Consider the following 16841-nt stretch of genomic DNA (forward strand, 5'->3'; position numbering starts at 1 on the left):
TGTCCACCGCGTGCGTGTGCACCAGCTGGTCTCGGACCCATCAGTCAATCCCGGTCCTGAATTGGGAGAAGGGATCTGTCGCCTTTATCTTACTTTTTTCTTCTGGCCTTGTTCTGTTTCGTTTGCTCTCTCTTTATATACTCTTTCCGTCTCCTCCTCTCCGAATTGTCGCTTTTTTTTTTCTGCCCACAGAATCTCTTTTCGTTACCCATCGCCCCCCTCCCTGTCCTCCACTAGTTACCCACAATACTAGTAAGATACACCAACAACCAAAAGACCATCAACGGCTTGTTGCGAGAAAGAAGGAAAAAAAATAACAAGCTTCTCCTTCTTTTTCTAACAGAGCCTCAGACTAAAGAAATCAGGGACCAGCACTTTCAACCAACCGCAACTAAAATTGTGAGCATGGCCCAAACCACCATCCCCCCCCCGCCCCCAGGTACCATCACCTCCTTTCCATATGTACAGAGACAGAGAGGGTCAAACGACAGTTATATACTATTTCCCATTATCCGTAATAATAAGTTCCTCGTCTTGTTCAATTCCACCAACTCCTCCCCTCTCTACCTGCTCGTGCACTCAGGTACTCCCGCACTTGCGTACACCCCCTCGTTCCCAGCCCGGGTTCGCCACTTTTGCGACAGACGGCGTCGTTCGAGGCTTGCGCCGCTCCAGTTTCTCCATGGCACGGCCGCGCGTTTCGCTTCGCTGATCGCCCTAGATTCTGCTTTTTCCGTACGGCGGGAGTCATGCGCCAGCCATAGAGCAAGGGGCTTCCCGCACTGGCCAAAACCGCCAGCCCGCTCCCGACCATACACAGGAATAAGAAAGCGCCTGGAAAATGACACAATATCCCGCGTTACCACCAATTCCGATTTGAGATTCGGATGCTCCAAAATCTTGCTTCCGGGGAAAATGTCGCAGCTTGAACCTCTCCGTCTCTGTTCGCTGCAGCCTGTGGGGAACGAAGCAGCCAGCTCAGGGCACGTGCTGGTGCTGCTCTGGTGCGAAAAACCTTCAAACGTACCAAGCTTCCACAATCCCATCAACTAACTGCAATTTGTCACGCATAGTCATATTTGCAGTGTACAACAGCCCGTGCCATTTTATTACAGACCCAAATGCTGCTACTCAAAGCGGTGCTACTCTAGACTTACCAGCACACAACGCACGCCAACAGACTGCTAGTCCACTCCATTGCATTTCTCGACAGTGCCCAGACTCCCCAAGATGTCAGTAATTTAGGCGTTTTCTTTATCTATTCACCAACGCGGATCAATTCCAACTCTTTCCGCCCCAATGGCCCCCGAGACGCCGGATAGGCTCGGCTGTTCACAGAAAGAGCCGTTGGTGCCAAACAAGCTCCGCGACAAGCAACTGATCCGCTAGATACGCTGCCAACGGTTTAGAGGTCCAAAATTTCAAACACGGATACGGCACACTTCAACTGGCCGAAGAATTACATGGCAGACTTCAGCCGCATCAACCGCAAACAGCATATCATTAGAACCAGCCTCTAGTTTTGCGCAGGGATGTCCGCCACGGCACAAGCTCGTATAGCCGCCGCTCCACAATGTCGCCGGGCTGCACGCCCAGCCAGCTCGTTCATAACATCCTGATTGGCAATCTGGAAATGATCGCTCGTCACCGCTGCCGCGAGGAGCGCGGAGACCCTGATTCTCCGCTCCCCGTCCGCGCCCTAATGACTCTGACATCGCCAGCTCAAAAGTTTACGCCCATTGGCTACAGCGAGCTGAAACAAAAGACAGTTTGGGAGGACGTCATCGTGTTGCCGTTACCGACCGCGCCTCGCATAGGGGCCGCAACGGTCACGTCCAGCTCAGAAAGCGCCGTGCCGACGCTGGCCATTGAAGCGCTCCAGGGTTCAGCACTGAATTCCACGGCCTAGGCGAATGGATATCAGGCATGGCCTCGATCGCCGTGCCCAGCTCCGTCACGAAAACACAAGCTCAGAATCCACCTCACGGGACGAAGGAGTCTTTCTGCAAAGGCTACTGAATAGCTTCGCTAGCCGGCGACGCTGCTCTGCAAGAATGCCTTAGACCAACAGTCGTCAAAGTCACATTACCCTCAAGCACAAAGAGAAGGGGCGGCCTGGCCGGCAGAGCAATGGCCACGCAAGGTCAACAAGACAAATGAAGGCATCTTCATCCACAACTAGGCTATGCCCTATCCGCACTGCGACGCCGATACCCATGCCGTGGCTTTTGTCTAAAATGTGTGAAAACAATAGCGAGGACGCGTGCGTATTCCTTGCTCGCTTTCATACGATGGCGTGACCCAACGGGTTGTCGGTACGTTTTCTCTGGGCTGAATGTCAGGTGCGCCACGGCCGCCGACAATGCCAGCGACAAGGCTTTCTGATGACTTTGCCGCAGCAAAGGGACAGGGTGGAGTATCCAACACAACAATTTGGACGTCGCCCACCGCGAGAGCCTCACGGACCGGTTTGTCTGCTGGTCAGCAAGGCTGACTTCTCTTGGCCGACGACTCTACCACCTCTTGTGATCCACAACGACTGAGCTCTCATGGCAGCGGCGGTTCTTGCCTTTTCATAGAGCCGCTTCTTGTCCATTGCGCTGTTTCTTCCGCAACGCAAGAGATCACAATATTCCCAAGAGAATTCGGTCTCCGCCGCAAGATTCACAACAGACGCAATACATCCACCGCGAGTTTTACACGTTCTTTGTCTGCGTTTTCGGGGTTGAAGGACAAGTCGAGACGCGTGAGCGTCACCTGCGAGAAATCGTTTCGCAAGACTCGAAGCAAGCTTGGAACACTGCTGGCCTCAAGGCCACGCTTGGGTAGCTGCAGCATTTGCGTTCCGCTCTTGAGCCAGCAGATACGACTGGCAGAAGAAACCATGGCCTGGAAATAACACAGGAACCTAGTGATAATCGGAGATGAATGAGTTGATTGATTGAGGTTATCTGTGACTGCTGTGAGATGTGCCTATATACTGCCAGAACGGATGGACATTCCACCGAAGCACAGTATATAGGCACATGTCACAGCAGTAGATAACGAATCAATCAACTCATTCATCTCTCATTATCACTATGTCCCCATGCCTGATTCTAGATTTCTTCGCTAGTCCAGCGACTGAGTTGCCCTCGAAGAAGCAGAGGATCAAGGCACCTTGCAGCACTGTCGCGTGCTTTAGCCTGACAAGACGAGTTGCTACCACAGATCATTTTTTGTGCTGATCTAGAACCAGACTGACACCTGATGAGATATCCGTAATGGACGGCAAGAGTGCCAGGATTTCATTTTCGAGGCAATGGTTGCATCTTTTCAGTGTACACTGCGGATGACTCCCGGCTAGCAAATTCCTGCTTTACAGATTTCCGTCGCCACCTAAATGGCCGGCCCTAAATTGGCTTCTGTTAAGGGTAGATGTTCTCGAGTATTCATCCAGTGTGACGACTTGCCCGGTCGTGTTGACCCGGGACTGATATGTCCGAAGCGTCTCATTAGCATCCTCCTGTGACGTGCCCACTCTCGTCATGTCGCATGATGGATGAGCTTGGCTCCAATCACTTATTATATCCACCCATTTATTCTCGGTGAGCTACGAGATACCCCCCGTAGTGAGATACACCGTACTAGAATGGCAACCCTTCGTTGATGGCCGGCCGCGTGTCAACGGTTTGCCCGATGACCGCGGCACTGCTTGGTAGACTTGTAGCTACAAGCTCCAACCAATCTGTGAGCGTACTCACATTCCCAACAGCCCCGTGGGCGGGGGCTCGGCAAAGATGCGTGGATCGACTTTCCACTTCATGGTGGTGGTCTACCTCTCGGCTGCATCTTGCCCAGGATACGCTACACTTTCCGAATCAACTGAGACCTTGTTGAGGCAGAGAGGTGAGCTATGGCGCCGAGTAGTATGGGTGCAAGATGATTCGCAGAATCGGCGATATCAAAGGTAGGGGGTGTGCCGCTCCAGAAGGGTCCGATTTACCGGGAGCTCCCACTGCAGTATTTCGCAAGCCTTTGGAATTCGGACAGATACTGGAAGGCAGTTGATGATTTTTGGCGGTCAAAAATGGCCAGCCTCGGAGCAGACTTATGGCGTTCCGCGGCCATCGCGTGCCCGTCTCAGACTCCATTCATTGCCTTTCGATGCCTTGCCAAGCTGCTATACGAGAGCAATTGAATAGCAATGGTCACTGCTTGCAAAGGCATAGCCAACTACATGCGCCCGCGGGGGGACATCAGTCATCCGACTTCGGACCACAGAGCTTGCGATCGCCTCTCAACGGCATTGGACAGGATATTATAAATACACGCACACGCCGAAGACCTGTAGGCCATCTGAAGTTTCTGCAGACTGAAAAATGGTCTGGGATTCTGTATTGCTGGCTTGGCTTCTGCTGGGCTGGTCATGGCTACTGGGCTCATCCTCCAGGAGGCATACCAATAAACCGTTATTACCACTATCTTTGTCAACTATTCTGACTACCCTATATAGGTGGTGCTAGCTTTGAGCGGCCGACTTATCCGGAGCGGGCCAACAGGCGTCCGCCGTGTGCCGGCTCGGAAATCGCACCAAATCGCAACAACTTTGTTGCTGACGGCGATAACGCGACTTCTTGGCATGCGTGGCTGGTTTCCACAAAAGTTCCAGACTTATCGATCTCGGCTGGGATTGAGGGATGATTATACCCGCTTCGCCGACGAGTGGACTAATAATGTGCGCGGAAACTCGCATTACTAAAAATCATGGCTTCTACAAACTCAATTCCATGCTAGTTGGCGTGGGTTTGCCAAAATGCCACCAATCAGGCAGGTATACGCTTCTCGGTCCCCGAATACCGCCGGGGAACCATGTAAGCAAGGGAGGGGGGAGAGGAAAAGGAACGAGCCGGAGAAGGCTCGGTAACCTTTTTCGGTTTCGGCGCGAGTGATAATCAGAAGCTGATGATCTGATTTCTTTCATTTTCAATCTAATCAGATATAAATCCCTCCCATCAGCCCATCTGTGAGACATTGCTCGAGGAGGTCTCTTCCTGTCCGTCTTGCTTCGCCCCGTCGTCTCTCGATCCATCCTCCCTCCATGATGCAGCAGCGGCAGCTAAACCCGGGGAGCATTGCTCGTCTGACGACGCCCGCCGCCATCTTCTCGCTCGCCCTTGTCTTCTTCTCCGCCTTCAACTACGGCTTCAGCGACCAGTCCTTCGCGTCGACGCAGGCTACCACAGCCTTCACCCGCCAGTTCGGCGAGTACAACGCAAAGACGCACAAGTATGCGCTGACGACGGTCTACCTGAGCCTGCTCAACAGCATCAAGGCCGGCACGCAGCTGGTGGGCGTCTTCATCGGTAGCTGGATCAGCAACCGGTATGGTCGGCGGGCATGCATCTGCGCCATGAGCGTGTATGCTCTGGGGAGTACGGCCGTCATCGTCTCATCATCAGGCCGCGCGCAGATGCTGGTCGGTAGAAGCATTCACTGTGCGTCCTAACCCTCATGCCTGTCCGTGGCTGCGTCTGAAGCATCAGGGGCATTCTGTCACGCAATTGGAACAACAAGATAGTGCTAACGCATATCTCTTGAACTCTAGACATTTATCTGGGTATGCAGCTATCTGTCATCCCTACCTTCTTGGCCGAGATTTCTCCTCCCCGGCTGCGTGGAACCGCTGGCGCCTCTTACTGGCTCGCCATCAAGTTTGGCGGTCTCATTGTCACGTCTATTGTACGAGGCACCTCGACCATCAAAGGAAATGCCTCCTGGCGCATTCCCATTAGCTTGATTCTCGTCATACCGGCATTCATCATCCCTCTAGTGTGGTTTATCCCAGAGGTACGAAGCGTCTCGACTGCCTCGCGTTATCTAAGCACTAAAGTCTGCAAAGAGACATCATTTCCGCTAACTCTTCCCTCCATTTTAGTCTCCTCGATGGCTGCTTCTTCGCGGCAAGCGAGACGCTGCGCTGGCTTCCCTCACACGTCTGCGACAGTCTCGCGCCGACCGCGCGGCACAACTGCCCCCCTCAGAGCCCGTCATCCAAGAGCTCGACGATCTTTCTGATGCCATTGAGCGCCTGCGTCGAGAAACAGCCGAATCGCACCCCAACCACAAAGGCTCGCGCTCCATCGCCGCAGGATTCCACCTCCGACAGTTCTTCGCCATGTTCTCACGCAGGCACTGCCAGTGCACCGCAGTCTGCGTCGGGCTCCTCTTCTTCCAGCAATCCACTGGCCAGTCGTTTGCATCCCAGTACGGCACGCTCTTCGTCAAGGCTCTGCACACCATCAACCCGTTTAGCGTGGCGCTCGGCATCAACGCCATTGACATTGGCGCCATCCTGATCTGCATGGCCCTCGTCGACCGAGTCGGTCGCCGCAGCCTGCTCGTCGCATCGGCTTTGCTGCAAACCGCCTCTTTGATGATCATGGGCGGCCTCGGCGTGGTCGCGCATGCTTCCGACACAGCGCAAGGCGCGGCGTCCGCGTCGGCAGGCGCCAAGGCCGGCATCGTCGCCATGCTGATGCTCTACTCCTTTGGATGGAGTTTCGGGTACGCACCCTTGGCCTACGTCGTGGCTGCCGAGCTGCCTTCCCCATTCTTGCGTGAATACACGCTGCGGCTGGCATACTCTGTCAAGCTCATCATGGAGTTTGTCATCTCGTTCACGTATCCGTACCTGGAGGACGTGAACAAGGGCAATCTTGGCGGAAGACTGGGCTTCATCTATGGATCACTAGCCTTCCTAGCGCTCCTATTTAGTATCTTTGCGGTTCCCGAGACAAAGCATATTGAGCTGGAAGATATGGCCATCGTTTTTGAGAAACATCAGCTTCGACATGGCAAGCTTGCTCCAGCCGGCTCTGACACGGTCCCAGGTGACAAGGACGTGATATTCAAGGAAAATGACAGCGCCACGGCTGAAGAGAAGAGCGACAGTATAGAACCAGTGCCGATATCTTCAAAGTAATTAATCAATGCAGCAGTATAGAGCTGAACGTTCTGCTTTACAGTCAACTACTCGAAAAAGTGCAACCAGAGACTCTCCTATAGACCGACGTGTCACTACAGATTCATATCCCATTCCGAACTTTGCGCAGGCTAAGCCCACGAAGTCGCGACCTTGGGCCTTGTAAGACAGGCAGGCCAATCCACAACACTTGTACAATTATCTGGCCCGCAACCGTCCCGAGAAATACATCACTATAAAATCAGTATGAATGCCCGCTTTTCTTAAGGCCGTCTCCTGATACGAGAAGCACGTAGCATGGTATGACTTTTTTCTGTCGCGCCAACTCTGGTAATTCTGTCAGCATCCTTCATTCTATCTTCCCACTCCTCCCGCGTCCGCAAGGGTTTTCAGACCGATGAAATACACAAATCACAGAGGGTCGACAAAAGACTTTCTTTATTTAAATCCGACCGTTGATTAAGCCAGAACGGAAAGTGCTGAATGATGTCACGACGGACAAAAACCGAGCTCTTTAAATACAAGGGGATAGAACCTCGGGCGGGCCAGTTCTACCCTGAAGTCATCACACGGAGATGCAGAGTTCGAGGCGTTGGTTACTACCACAATTCTAGGGGAAAATGAACAAATACTAAAAGCTAGGTATGCTTCCCATCAATTGGTAGCGTATAAAGAAACTATCGGAAGCTTTGGTTTCCATCAAGAGCCCCAAAGAAGCAGACTCGCGTGTTGAGATGTCTCCAGTGATCGATGTGGTGGGGCGCGGCCCTTCCCCAAGTGGGATCTTCTAAATCGGGACATTTTTTTTTAAAGCAATATCCAAATCGGGACTTTGCATTTGATACGTGGCTTTCAACCCAATCGCAAGAATGTTCAACTTAGTATGTAGTATTATTTTCCCGCTTCGCTCTTTCATGATGAATCACCTTGCACCTGCTCATTTTGCTTGTGATTTAGACCGTCGCGACCTAACAGATGCCTACGGTGAGCAAGAAAATAAAGGCCGTCCTGAGCAAGCGACTAAAGCTTCCAGCACGTTCTCACGAGCTTGTATTCCAAGTCGGTCCATGAGACGAGGCAGTCCGCTTAACGTCTACTTATAAGGCCGTGCGTTCCTTTACGAAGCGATTCTCTCTTTCAAGCAACTCCCTGCTTGTTAGCAGGCCTGGCTCTTCACAATTTCTCTGGAAGGCCCCGTTTGTCTACTTCGTTCGTGACCCAGGTATCAGAGGATACCTTTTTCCCGTCGCATTTCCGATCGCGGAACGCGGCACTTCGTGGCCACTTATTCTCCCTGTCGACACTCATTCGTCATTTTTATCGACTGTTTACCGTCAAGTTTGCTGCAGTGGTAGTGTTAGCACGAGTGGGAGCATCAACACGGCAGAACTCAGGACGGCAAGGATAAGACCATGATCCTGGTCACTCGTGCTTAAACAGTAAACAGCGTTGAAAGGGAACACTTCTGCCACGCCTGGGGGGCGCCGCATTAGGGACTTCTCGGGACTGATTTGTTGAGGAGATGAGTCGACTGTCACTTTATTCCTCGTTCCCAATTTCTGAATACGGCGTCGTCGTCGCTCCGAGCCGAGCCTCCGACCTCGCCGCCGTGGATGAGGATGGGCCCACAGGGTCAGGTGCGCAATGGCCCACAATAGTGCCTTTATCGACGGCGAGGTGATTCGGATTCGACGCTTGCGTGCAATTGAGTGTAGCAGGAAATGATTAGGAGGAAATGTCAAAGAACTGATGGTGATGGCTTGAATGAAAGTTTCAGGGACGAGAAGAAATAGAGTGCAGGAGGGAAAAACAAAGCGCCACATTTGATTGTCAGTGACGTCGTCTTGGCTGTTTTTCGTCTTGAGCGGCGTCATCAGGCGATGCCAGGGGCGGCCAGGGTTGCCAGCTGACAACTTTTGTTTGCGGTACTTGGAGTCTTTTCTGCCTGGCTGGTTACCCCTCATAGCCATTTCCCTGGTTGCCCCTTTGTGGTGCATTGGCAAGGTATCGACAGCTCAAAGGAGCAATAACTCGTGGCCATACCGTCATGCGGCTTGGCATCAACATCCAATAAAACCAGGGATGGGTAAGGGGGCTGGGTGTAGAGGGTGGAAGAGGTACATGGAGATACCAAGTCCAGAACGTCACGCCAAATGAAACGAGGGGAGGGAGGTACTTTGGTTTGGCGGGAAAAAGTGGCGTGAGAACTTGTAGCGACCAGCAGATCCGCGCCGGCCGTGGTGAGGGGTCGCTGGCTCCCTGGCGGTCCGTTTGTTGCCCAGTGGCCGGTCCGTCACACCACCAGACCACAAAACACTCTCACACCCTCCACCAGGACAAACAGCTCAATGCCCAGCGGCGACACCCATCTTGGCCTACGTCCTGCCATTGCTTCACCTCAGCGTCGTTTTTGTCGGCCTCGCCTTGCCCTTGCCTCTCCGTCACCCCATCGTCCTCCTCTGCAACCAGCTAGCGAATCGGACCAGTGGGGCAGAGACCAGGCTTCCCCGGATTTTGCGCCCCAGATGCTGGACTCCAGAGGCCACCAGCGCCCACGCAACTCAACGCTAGGCCTAAAGTAGCGCCACTTTGGCAGGCACAGTGACGCTCAAGTACCTCCAAGTCACGCGATCCCAAGTTCCAATTGTGCTGTCGTTGCCAGCTGCTTCGCCTGCCAGCCGTGTACAGTCACAGCTTAGCTGTGTTACCCCGCGTGGCCTGACCAAGCTTATTGAAGCAACTAAGCTCCGCTGCCCGTCGCCTTAGGCACATCCCCCCGAACACATATCAATCCCCTCCGCCCCCTCCCCTCCTGCCTTCCCCTCTTCCCTTCTCTCCTTCTTCATCATCGATACGCAACTCGATTCGTACTCACAATCCACGCACCCAATTCACTTGCAACTGGTTAGTTTTCCCCTGTCATCTGTGAAAACCAAAACGGCTGGCTCACACGTCGCAGCTCAGCTGTGCCTCGTCTCAACAGCTTCACAACCCGCCTCTGCCAACATGACGGAACCTCTCTCCAAGGTCGATTCTGCCGTTCAAGGCCTCTCGTCGTCACCACCCAAGGATAAAGGCCATAGAAGAGCCAGCTCCGCGGCGGCCGCCGGTGTCTACAACGTTCTTGACCTAGGTATGTGCAATCTGTTGACGTGCCACTTCGCCTCAACTACCCCGCTTTCTGCCGCCCGCCCTCCACAAGCTGTTACCGCTGACATGAAACTCTCCATTGCAGAAAAGGACGGTGTAGAACTAGAAATTGCCATTGAGACGCAAAAAACCGGATGGTGAGTACTTTCCACACTGCCTGCCTCCTCCATCCCATATCCCATGTGGTCATGACACCATGGCGGGTCGGTCGGTCGAGCCCCACCTCGCCAGTATCGTGCATTAGCTGTTCCACGATCCATACTCTATCGACGAAGTCCCCGATTTCCATCGCTAACAGCTCCGTCATGTAGGAAAATTAACAAGAGCTCTTCGACGGTAGAGGACCCAAGCATCCTCAAGCTCCACCTAACGAAACCTCCGGTCAAGAAGATTGACCTGCACTTCCCCCTGGGCATGGAAGTCAGTGCCCGCAACCTCAAGGGTGTAACCATCAAGGATGCCCTAGACGCCATCTATAAGTCCTACAAGAAGCGGGTAAGTCGTAATTCGGCGTCCAAGGAGCTTACCCATGTATCCATACAGGAACCATCGACTGACTGAATACCAACAGGCCGATGACGAGCTCGACAAGCCCTACCTTGCCGGCTTTGAGTGGGACAAGGAAGAATCGTGGACGCGACTGGTTGTTCACCTTCAAAAGGAACCCAGCGCTACCGGCTTCGGCGGTGGTGGCAAGAAGAAGAAGAGCAAGAAGGAGGAAGAGTAAGCACCCTCCGCCAACCCTACTATCTGTTCCAATAGCTCCTTCAACCTGTATTGTTTGGCCGCGCAAGGTTCCCCGCGGGGCGGCGCCTGGGATATTGCGATGAGATACCTAGGTATAATTTTGGCGTGTTTTGCTCATCAGCGACCGTTATGCGGCGCAGATTATGTACTCTTCTCACCAATGACAATTCTTACTTGCTGAGCGGAGACCATGTCTCTACTCACTTTACTTTGCACACAATCTCACTTTGACTTATGTTGACTATGTGCTGCGAGCAGAACCAGTGCTAAAATTTAGCCCGAGGCATAATTTCCTCTCATAATTCGAGCCTGTTGGAGAGTTTGTGTGAAATGCCCTGTCAGCGGGTTGTGTGAGGGATCCCCGCACAGCCCGCCTCGCGACAACCCCGCACTCTGTCGAGAGAGGCGTCAGGTACGGTTCGGTCCGTGGGGTAGGGTTTCGAGTAGGGGTTATATGAATTTCTACACGTATAGGATTTCTTTTCTTAATTAATGCTGCGACTTCTTCCACGGGGGCGGAGAATGAACTTGTCGCCGTCATGCTTTATCATGATGCCTTAAGCCGCCTTGCCGACGAGAGCCTTTGGTGATGTGGATGCTACAGCCGGACAATCAAGCAGACACGTATCGGCAATGATAATTTGCTTGGTAGCACATTAATTGATTGAAGTCGATTTCCCAAGATTGCCTGATGTTCCACATGCCGTATCAGATCTTCCGCATCTCGCTTCCTCAGACGTGGCCATTCCGATTCCACGAGATGGCAAGCCTCCTACCCGGAAGCGTCCCCCGCCTCGGTGACAGCTAACGGGATGTTGCACTAACTCCCGCACATACCTACCCCTAGCTACAGCTGTTAGCACCTTAGCTTCCGCCGGTATTACGTGTCTTCCCGTTTCAGCGGAACAGTGCGCCCCTGCCAGAGCCTTTTCCCTTCCGGGCCCAGTCCCCGCAACCATGCGCGGCTACCCTCGGAATCATGCCCGCACTCCCCGTGGCGGAATCAAGGCGCGTCAAGAGGCCGCCCCCGGGACAGCTTCACCAGGAGCCCCGGATGACGTTTTCAGGTGGTCCGCCGCGAATAGCCAGCCATTGATAATAAAGCCATAGTTGGGACGTCTGAGAAATTCTCCCATCTTTTCTCCTCCTCAATTCCCTCTCCTCAACAGTCTTGGTCATTTTTGAGATAACCTCCAAGGTCACCGAATTCTCCAAGATGCCCGTCACACAGTTCGCCACCAAGGAAAAGTACCGCTACCAAAACGGCTTCGGATGTCACTTTGAGTAAGTAGCCGCCGCCCCTCTAGCCCTCCAGCATTGCCATTCCCCGTGTCACTTGAGAGCAAACACTGCAGCTACATCAAAACCACCCACCCTTACTTCCGTTCGTCTGGGGTCGCCACACCACTAACCACACCTTGCGCGCCGCTTGCAGATCCGAAGCCGTCGAGGGCGCGCTCCCCATCGGCCATAACAACCCCCAGAAGCCTCCGTACGGCCTCTACGCCGAGAAGCTGTCCGGCACGGCGTTCACGGCCCCGCGGCACCTGAACAAGCAGACGTGGCTGTACCGCATCCTGCCGTCGTGCGCGCACCCGCCGTACGCACCCGCCGAGTCCGCGACGGCCCACGAGGGCGCGCGGAAGCTGCACTACATCCCGAACCAGCTGCGCTGGGACCCCTTCGACCACAATGAGGCGCACGACCTCGACTTCGTGTCGGGCCTGCGCCTCGTCGCCGGCGCGGGCGACCCCACCCTCAAGTCCGGCCTGGGCATGTACGTCTTCACGGCCGGCAAGAGCATGGACGAGCACGCGGCCTTTTACTCAGCCGACGGCGACCTGCTCATCGTCGCGCAGGAGGGCGACCTCGACATCCGCACCGAGATGGGCTGGCTGCTCGTGCGGCCGATGGAGATCGCCGTGATCCCGCGCGGCGTCAAGTACCAGGTGCGGCTGCCGTCCGGCGCGGCCCGCGGCTACGCGCTGGAGCTCTACGAGGGCCACTTCCACCTGCCGGAGCTCGGCCCGATCGGCTCCAACGGCCTGGCCAACGCGCGCGACTTCCAGGCGCCCGTGGCCAGCTTCGACGAGGACGCGGGCGCGACCGCCTCCGAGGGCGGCGGCAAGTACACGGTCACGGTCAAGTTTGACAACACGCTGTTCGCGACGACGCAGGCGCACACGCCGTTCGACGTGGTCGGCTGGCAGGGCAACTACTACCCGTACAAGTACGACCTCGGCCGCTTCGCCACCATTGGCACCATCTCGTTCGACCACCCGGACCCGTCCATCTTCACGGTGCTGTCGGCGCCGAGCGCGACGCCGGGCACGGCCGTCGCCGACTTCGTCATCTTCCCGCCGCGCTGGCTGGTGGGCGAGGACACGTTCCGGCCGCCGTGGTACCACCGCAACACCATGGCCGAGTTCATGGGGCTCATCTGCGGCGGGTACGACGCCAAGAAGGGCGGCGCGGGCGGGTTCGTGCCGGGCGGCGCGAGCCTGCACAACGTGATGAGCGGCCACGGGCCGGACGCGGAGAGCCACGAGGGCGCGCGCGAGGCGGAGCTCAAGCCGGTCAAGGTCGGCGCGGGCAGCTGCGCGTTCATGTTCGAGACGTGCCTGATGGTCGGCGTCACGGAGTGGGGGCTGCGCACGTGCAAGAAGGTCCAGGAGGGTTACAGCGAAGAGAGCTGGGGCGGCGTGCTGACGCACTGGAAGCGTCCGGAGGACAAGCCGATCCGCAGCCACCTTCTGGAGTAAAGGGGGATGCGGTGTCGGGGAAGAGGTGCCGGGGGCAAGGGGCCGGGAGTACGGTGACGGAGGGGAAGTGAGCTACAGACTGTACAAATATGAGCTGGTGCGGATAGTATATGACTAGAACTACGCTTTCAATGAATCCATGTCAGAACAAGATGAGTGTCTGGAATACCGTGACAGGTGAATGCTTCTGGGCTGGTCTGTTCTCGTTGAGTCCAGCCAACGACAACGCGCGCCTGAACCCGACCATCTGATGATCTTGACTTCTGGATAACTCCCATGGCATGATAACATCGAGGTACATGTATGCGCACCAACAGCTGGCACTGCATATCCCTAGCAATGAGTCAATCACTCAATCGCGTCATTTGTTGGTAGTGTTGCAAAGGATGGTTCGCTCCCTGTGACACAGGTCTCGGTCGAAAACAGTCGTACTTCTGCGCTTAAGATACCCAGGAACTTTGGACTTGGATCTGCGAACTCAATTCATCTCTGCTGTGTTGTCTTGCAATCTAGTGTAGCATAGGCCATCCGGAACCTACCTACAAACACGGAGAGCATCAGGCCAGCCAGCATCACTAGCTCTTCCAAGCAACGATCCTTTGATGGGGCCTCGAAGCATATCACGCGGGTCTCTACCATTGCATTACAATACAAAAACTAATGCTCTTGGCAATGATAACGTACAATTGGTTGCAGCTCGTTTACTCGGCTGTACCAACACGCGCTTCCCCCCGGCGTACAGGCCGGGCAGGACAAGGCTGGCCAAGCGCCAAGACATGATGACACCGCTATTGCCGCCTCCAGAAACAAAAGATCCCGAAAAGCAGAGGGCAAGTGATGGTTCTTCTACGCTGGCTCTCCATAATTGTAGGGCGCGTGCCGGGTCGAAGGAGTTGACCCTTTGCCACATGGTGGATTTTACCACGAACGACGCCACATGCCAAGCAAGCCTCGTCTCCAGCTTTAACGTTTTCTGCCTCCTTCCGTATTGGGAAGGGATTGCAACCTTTAGAATTAAAGGTGATGGAACGGATGATTAGACATGGTAGCTGGTGATAGGGTCGTGTCTCGACAGCACTGGCTCGGCGACGGACGGGGTACGGGGGGCAGACGGGGCTTGGCAATTAAGGACTGAGCGGGCGATCTGGGGCGGCCAAGCCCAACCTGGCTTCGTGGCGGAAGAGCCGATGGGAAAAAGGTCCCAGAATCCCTCTTCCTCTATCAAGCAAGAAGAAAGTTCCCTTGATTGCTCTCCCGGAGAGGCGACCGATTTGTCCAGCTGTGGTGCGGCCGCGACTGATTCCGTAGGCCACCCCCGATGGCGGGGGGACAGCGCCCTCTCAGTGGCTCTTTGGGCATTCACACATGATTGAATGCCGTGAAGAGCCGAGGAGAGCGCCTTTGTTCCTCTTGAGCGGCAAGAGGCGCCGCCATATCTCGGATACTGGGCTGGTTGGTGGCTGGCGGCTTGTCGTCGTCTCCTCGACGGGGGGCATCCGATGACGGGGAGAGCGAAAGGTCGGGTTCACAGAACCAATGTATTAGTATGGAACCGAACAGACGCAGACCACTTCTGAAAGTGTGAACAAGGCGAGTTGACGGCAGCATTGTCATCTCAGTGACATGGGGGAGCCTCGCCCGCCTCGCCTCGCCTGCAGAGCTGACAAGGGCCAGAACCTCTGGTAGACGAGTGAGACAGGATGCAGATGTAGCATCGGGCCTGGTCATGCATGCCCTGCAACGAGAGCTGAAGCTGTGTGTCAAGGTAATTATCCGTACTTTTGACCTTGTGAGGGGTCGCGCCAAGCATACGCAGCAAGCAGGCAGGACAGGGCAGAAGCAATCATGACCTCCTGACGAACGAGTTACAGCTCTTCCACCTTCCGCCTTCCGCCTTCCGCCTTGCCCAGTACCTCCGTATCTTTCTTACTGAGCGAGCCTGCTATGCGATACGTTCATTTCCCAACGCGGGAGGTGGAAACCTGGAGAGCATTGTCTTGTCTCTCTGCTGGCGGCGCCGCTTGAAGCAGGGATGAGCTGTTCCAGAGCTGCGCTTATGCCTCGATGGACATGGGTGAGCAGGGTACAAAAGTTCCTGTGGCTGCTCCTATTTGGTTGGATCGCCGACATCCGCTAAGAGTTGATTTGATGTCAATCTAACGAATTTTGGGGCTTGCCGGGGGGTTGGGGGCGAGCGCGGGATGTGAAGGAGGGGAGGGGGGGGGACTTGGTAGGCCCGTTGTTGGTGATCTCTCCTCTCAGCCCACCCACCCTGCAATGCTTTGCAAAGAAGAAGAGCCTGCGGTCAGGCACACTGGCATCGCGACATGCCCTTCCCCCCCTCGTTGGAATTGAGTCAATACTCCGGAGTTGAGGAACTGCAGGGCTGGGCGGGAGCTGGACGGGGAGGGGGCGTGCGTGACAAGCGCGTAGAAGATCTTGAAGAGGAAGGTGGGAAGACGACGATATCCGGACGTTATTCGTGTTGTGGGAGTTGATGGCGCACTAGACGGTTAACCTTAATTTGCCTCGGACAGGCTAACTACGGATAAATAGCTGGCGAATAATAATGCGACGGGGTTGACTGGCTGGCTGGCTTGCCTGGCTGGTGAGAAGATTGGCCGGGTGGCTTGCTCTAGCTACAGTAATAGTGGCGCGGCCTGTTCCTTTGGCGCTGGAGCCGCAGAGTAGGACTAGAATAGTGAGGAATGGCCCTGTTTTAAACAGACACGGAGGTTGTGAATGAATTTGGAAAGAAGAAGGAATGAATGGAGCTGGTAAGGAATGACGCGATCTTTCTTGGTCTTGGTTGGGCGGGCGGTGGGTGCATGTGCTCATCCTTCTCATCCAGAGTACCAATATTCTTTTGTTTTTTTTTTCCCTTTTTTTCTCGGCTTACTTCCTTGACGTGCCCAGAGATTGCATCGCCCAGAGAATAAAAAAAGGATAGTATCGCTGGGCAGCATCTCTTGTCGGGAAAGCCACTCCGAGGATTTCTCGCCGTGGTGCCGCCTGGGCAAAGAAGAAGAAAAAAAAAAAAAAAAAAGAGGCTGGCTTGCCTGGGACAACGGAGTGAAAAGGCCCTTTTGTCCCTTGACCCTTTTACCAGTTCTTCATGCCTACTGCCAGAACGGGTTGGACGGCCAAGACAATGCCCAGACTGCCTCCCCATTCTAGACCGCTGGCAGGTTTTATTGCGTTGCACCAGATGGGGGGGG

At 54.8% G+C, this 16841-nt stretch overlaps 4 protein-coding genes across 4 annotated transcripts; all 4 read left to right on the forward strand.

The window, feature by feature from the left end:
- Window positions 1–1573: 1573 nt before the first annotated feature.
- Window positions 1574–1909, forward strand: ISF_02585 (hypothetical protein; the record flags this gene model as incomplete). Its single annotated transcript, XM_018846191.1, has 1 exon — window positions 1574–1909. One exon carries the CDS (start codon window positions 1574–1576, stop codon window positions 1907–1909), a length of 336 nt encoding a protein of 111 aa, XP_018706898.1.
- Window positions 1910–5083: 3174 nt separating this feature from the next.
- On the forward strand, window positions 5084–6964 carry ISF_02586 (General substrate transporter; the record flags this gene model as incomplete). The annotated part of the gene is made up of 3 exons (XM_018846192.1): window positions 5084–5477; window positions 5588–5829; window positions 5918–6964. 3 exons carry the CDS (start codon window positions 5084–5086, stop codon window positions 6962–6964), a joined length of 1683 nt encoding a protein of 560 aa, XP_018706899.1.
- A 3006-nt stretch (window positions 6965–9970) lies between these two features.
- ISF_02587 (hypothetical protein) lies at window positions 9971–10841 on the forward strand (the record flags this gene model as incomplete). The annotated part of the gene is made up of 4 exons (XM_018846193.1): window positions 9971–10097; window positions 10200–10251; window positions 10426–10609; window positions 10686–10841. 4 exons carry the CDS (start codon window positions 9971–9973, stop codon window positions 10839–10841), a joined length of 519 nt encoding a protein of 172 aa, XP_018706900.1.
- A 1236-nt stretch (window positions 10842–12077) lies between these two features.
- Window positions 12078–13623, forward strand: ISF_02588 (homogentisate 1,2-dioxygenase; the record flags this gene model as incomplete). Its single annotated transcript, XM_018846194.1, has 2 exons — window positions 12078–12145; window positions 12297–13623. The coding sequence occupies 2 exons, from the start codon at window positions 12078–12080 to the stop codon at window positions 13621–13623; spliced, it is 1395 nt and encodes a 464-aa protein (XP_018706901.1).
- Window positions 13624–16841: the final 3218 nt, after the last annotated feature.

The sequence above is a fragment of the Cordyceps fumosorosea genome (assembly GCF_001636725.1).
Source record: "Cordyceps fumosorosea ARSEF 2679 chromosome Unknown scaffold_4, whole genome shotgun sequence".
Classification (NCBI taxonomy): Eukaryota; Fungi; Ascomycota; class Sordariomycetes; order Hypocreales; family Cordycipitaceae; genus Cordyceps; species Cordyceps fumosorosea.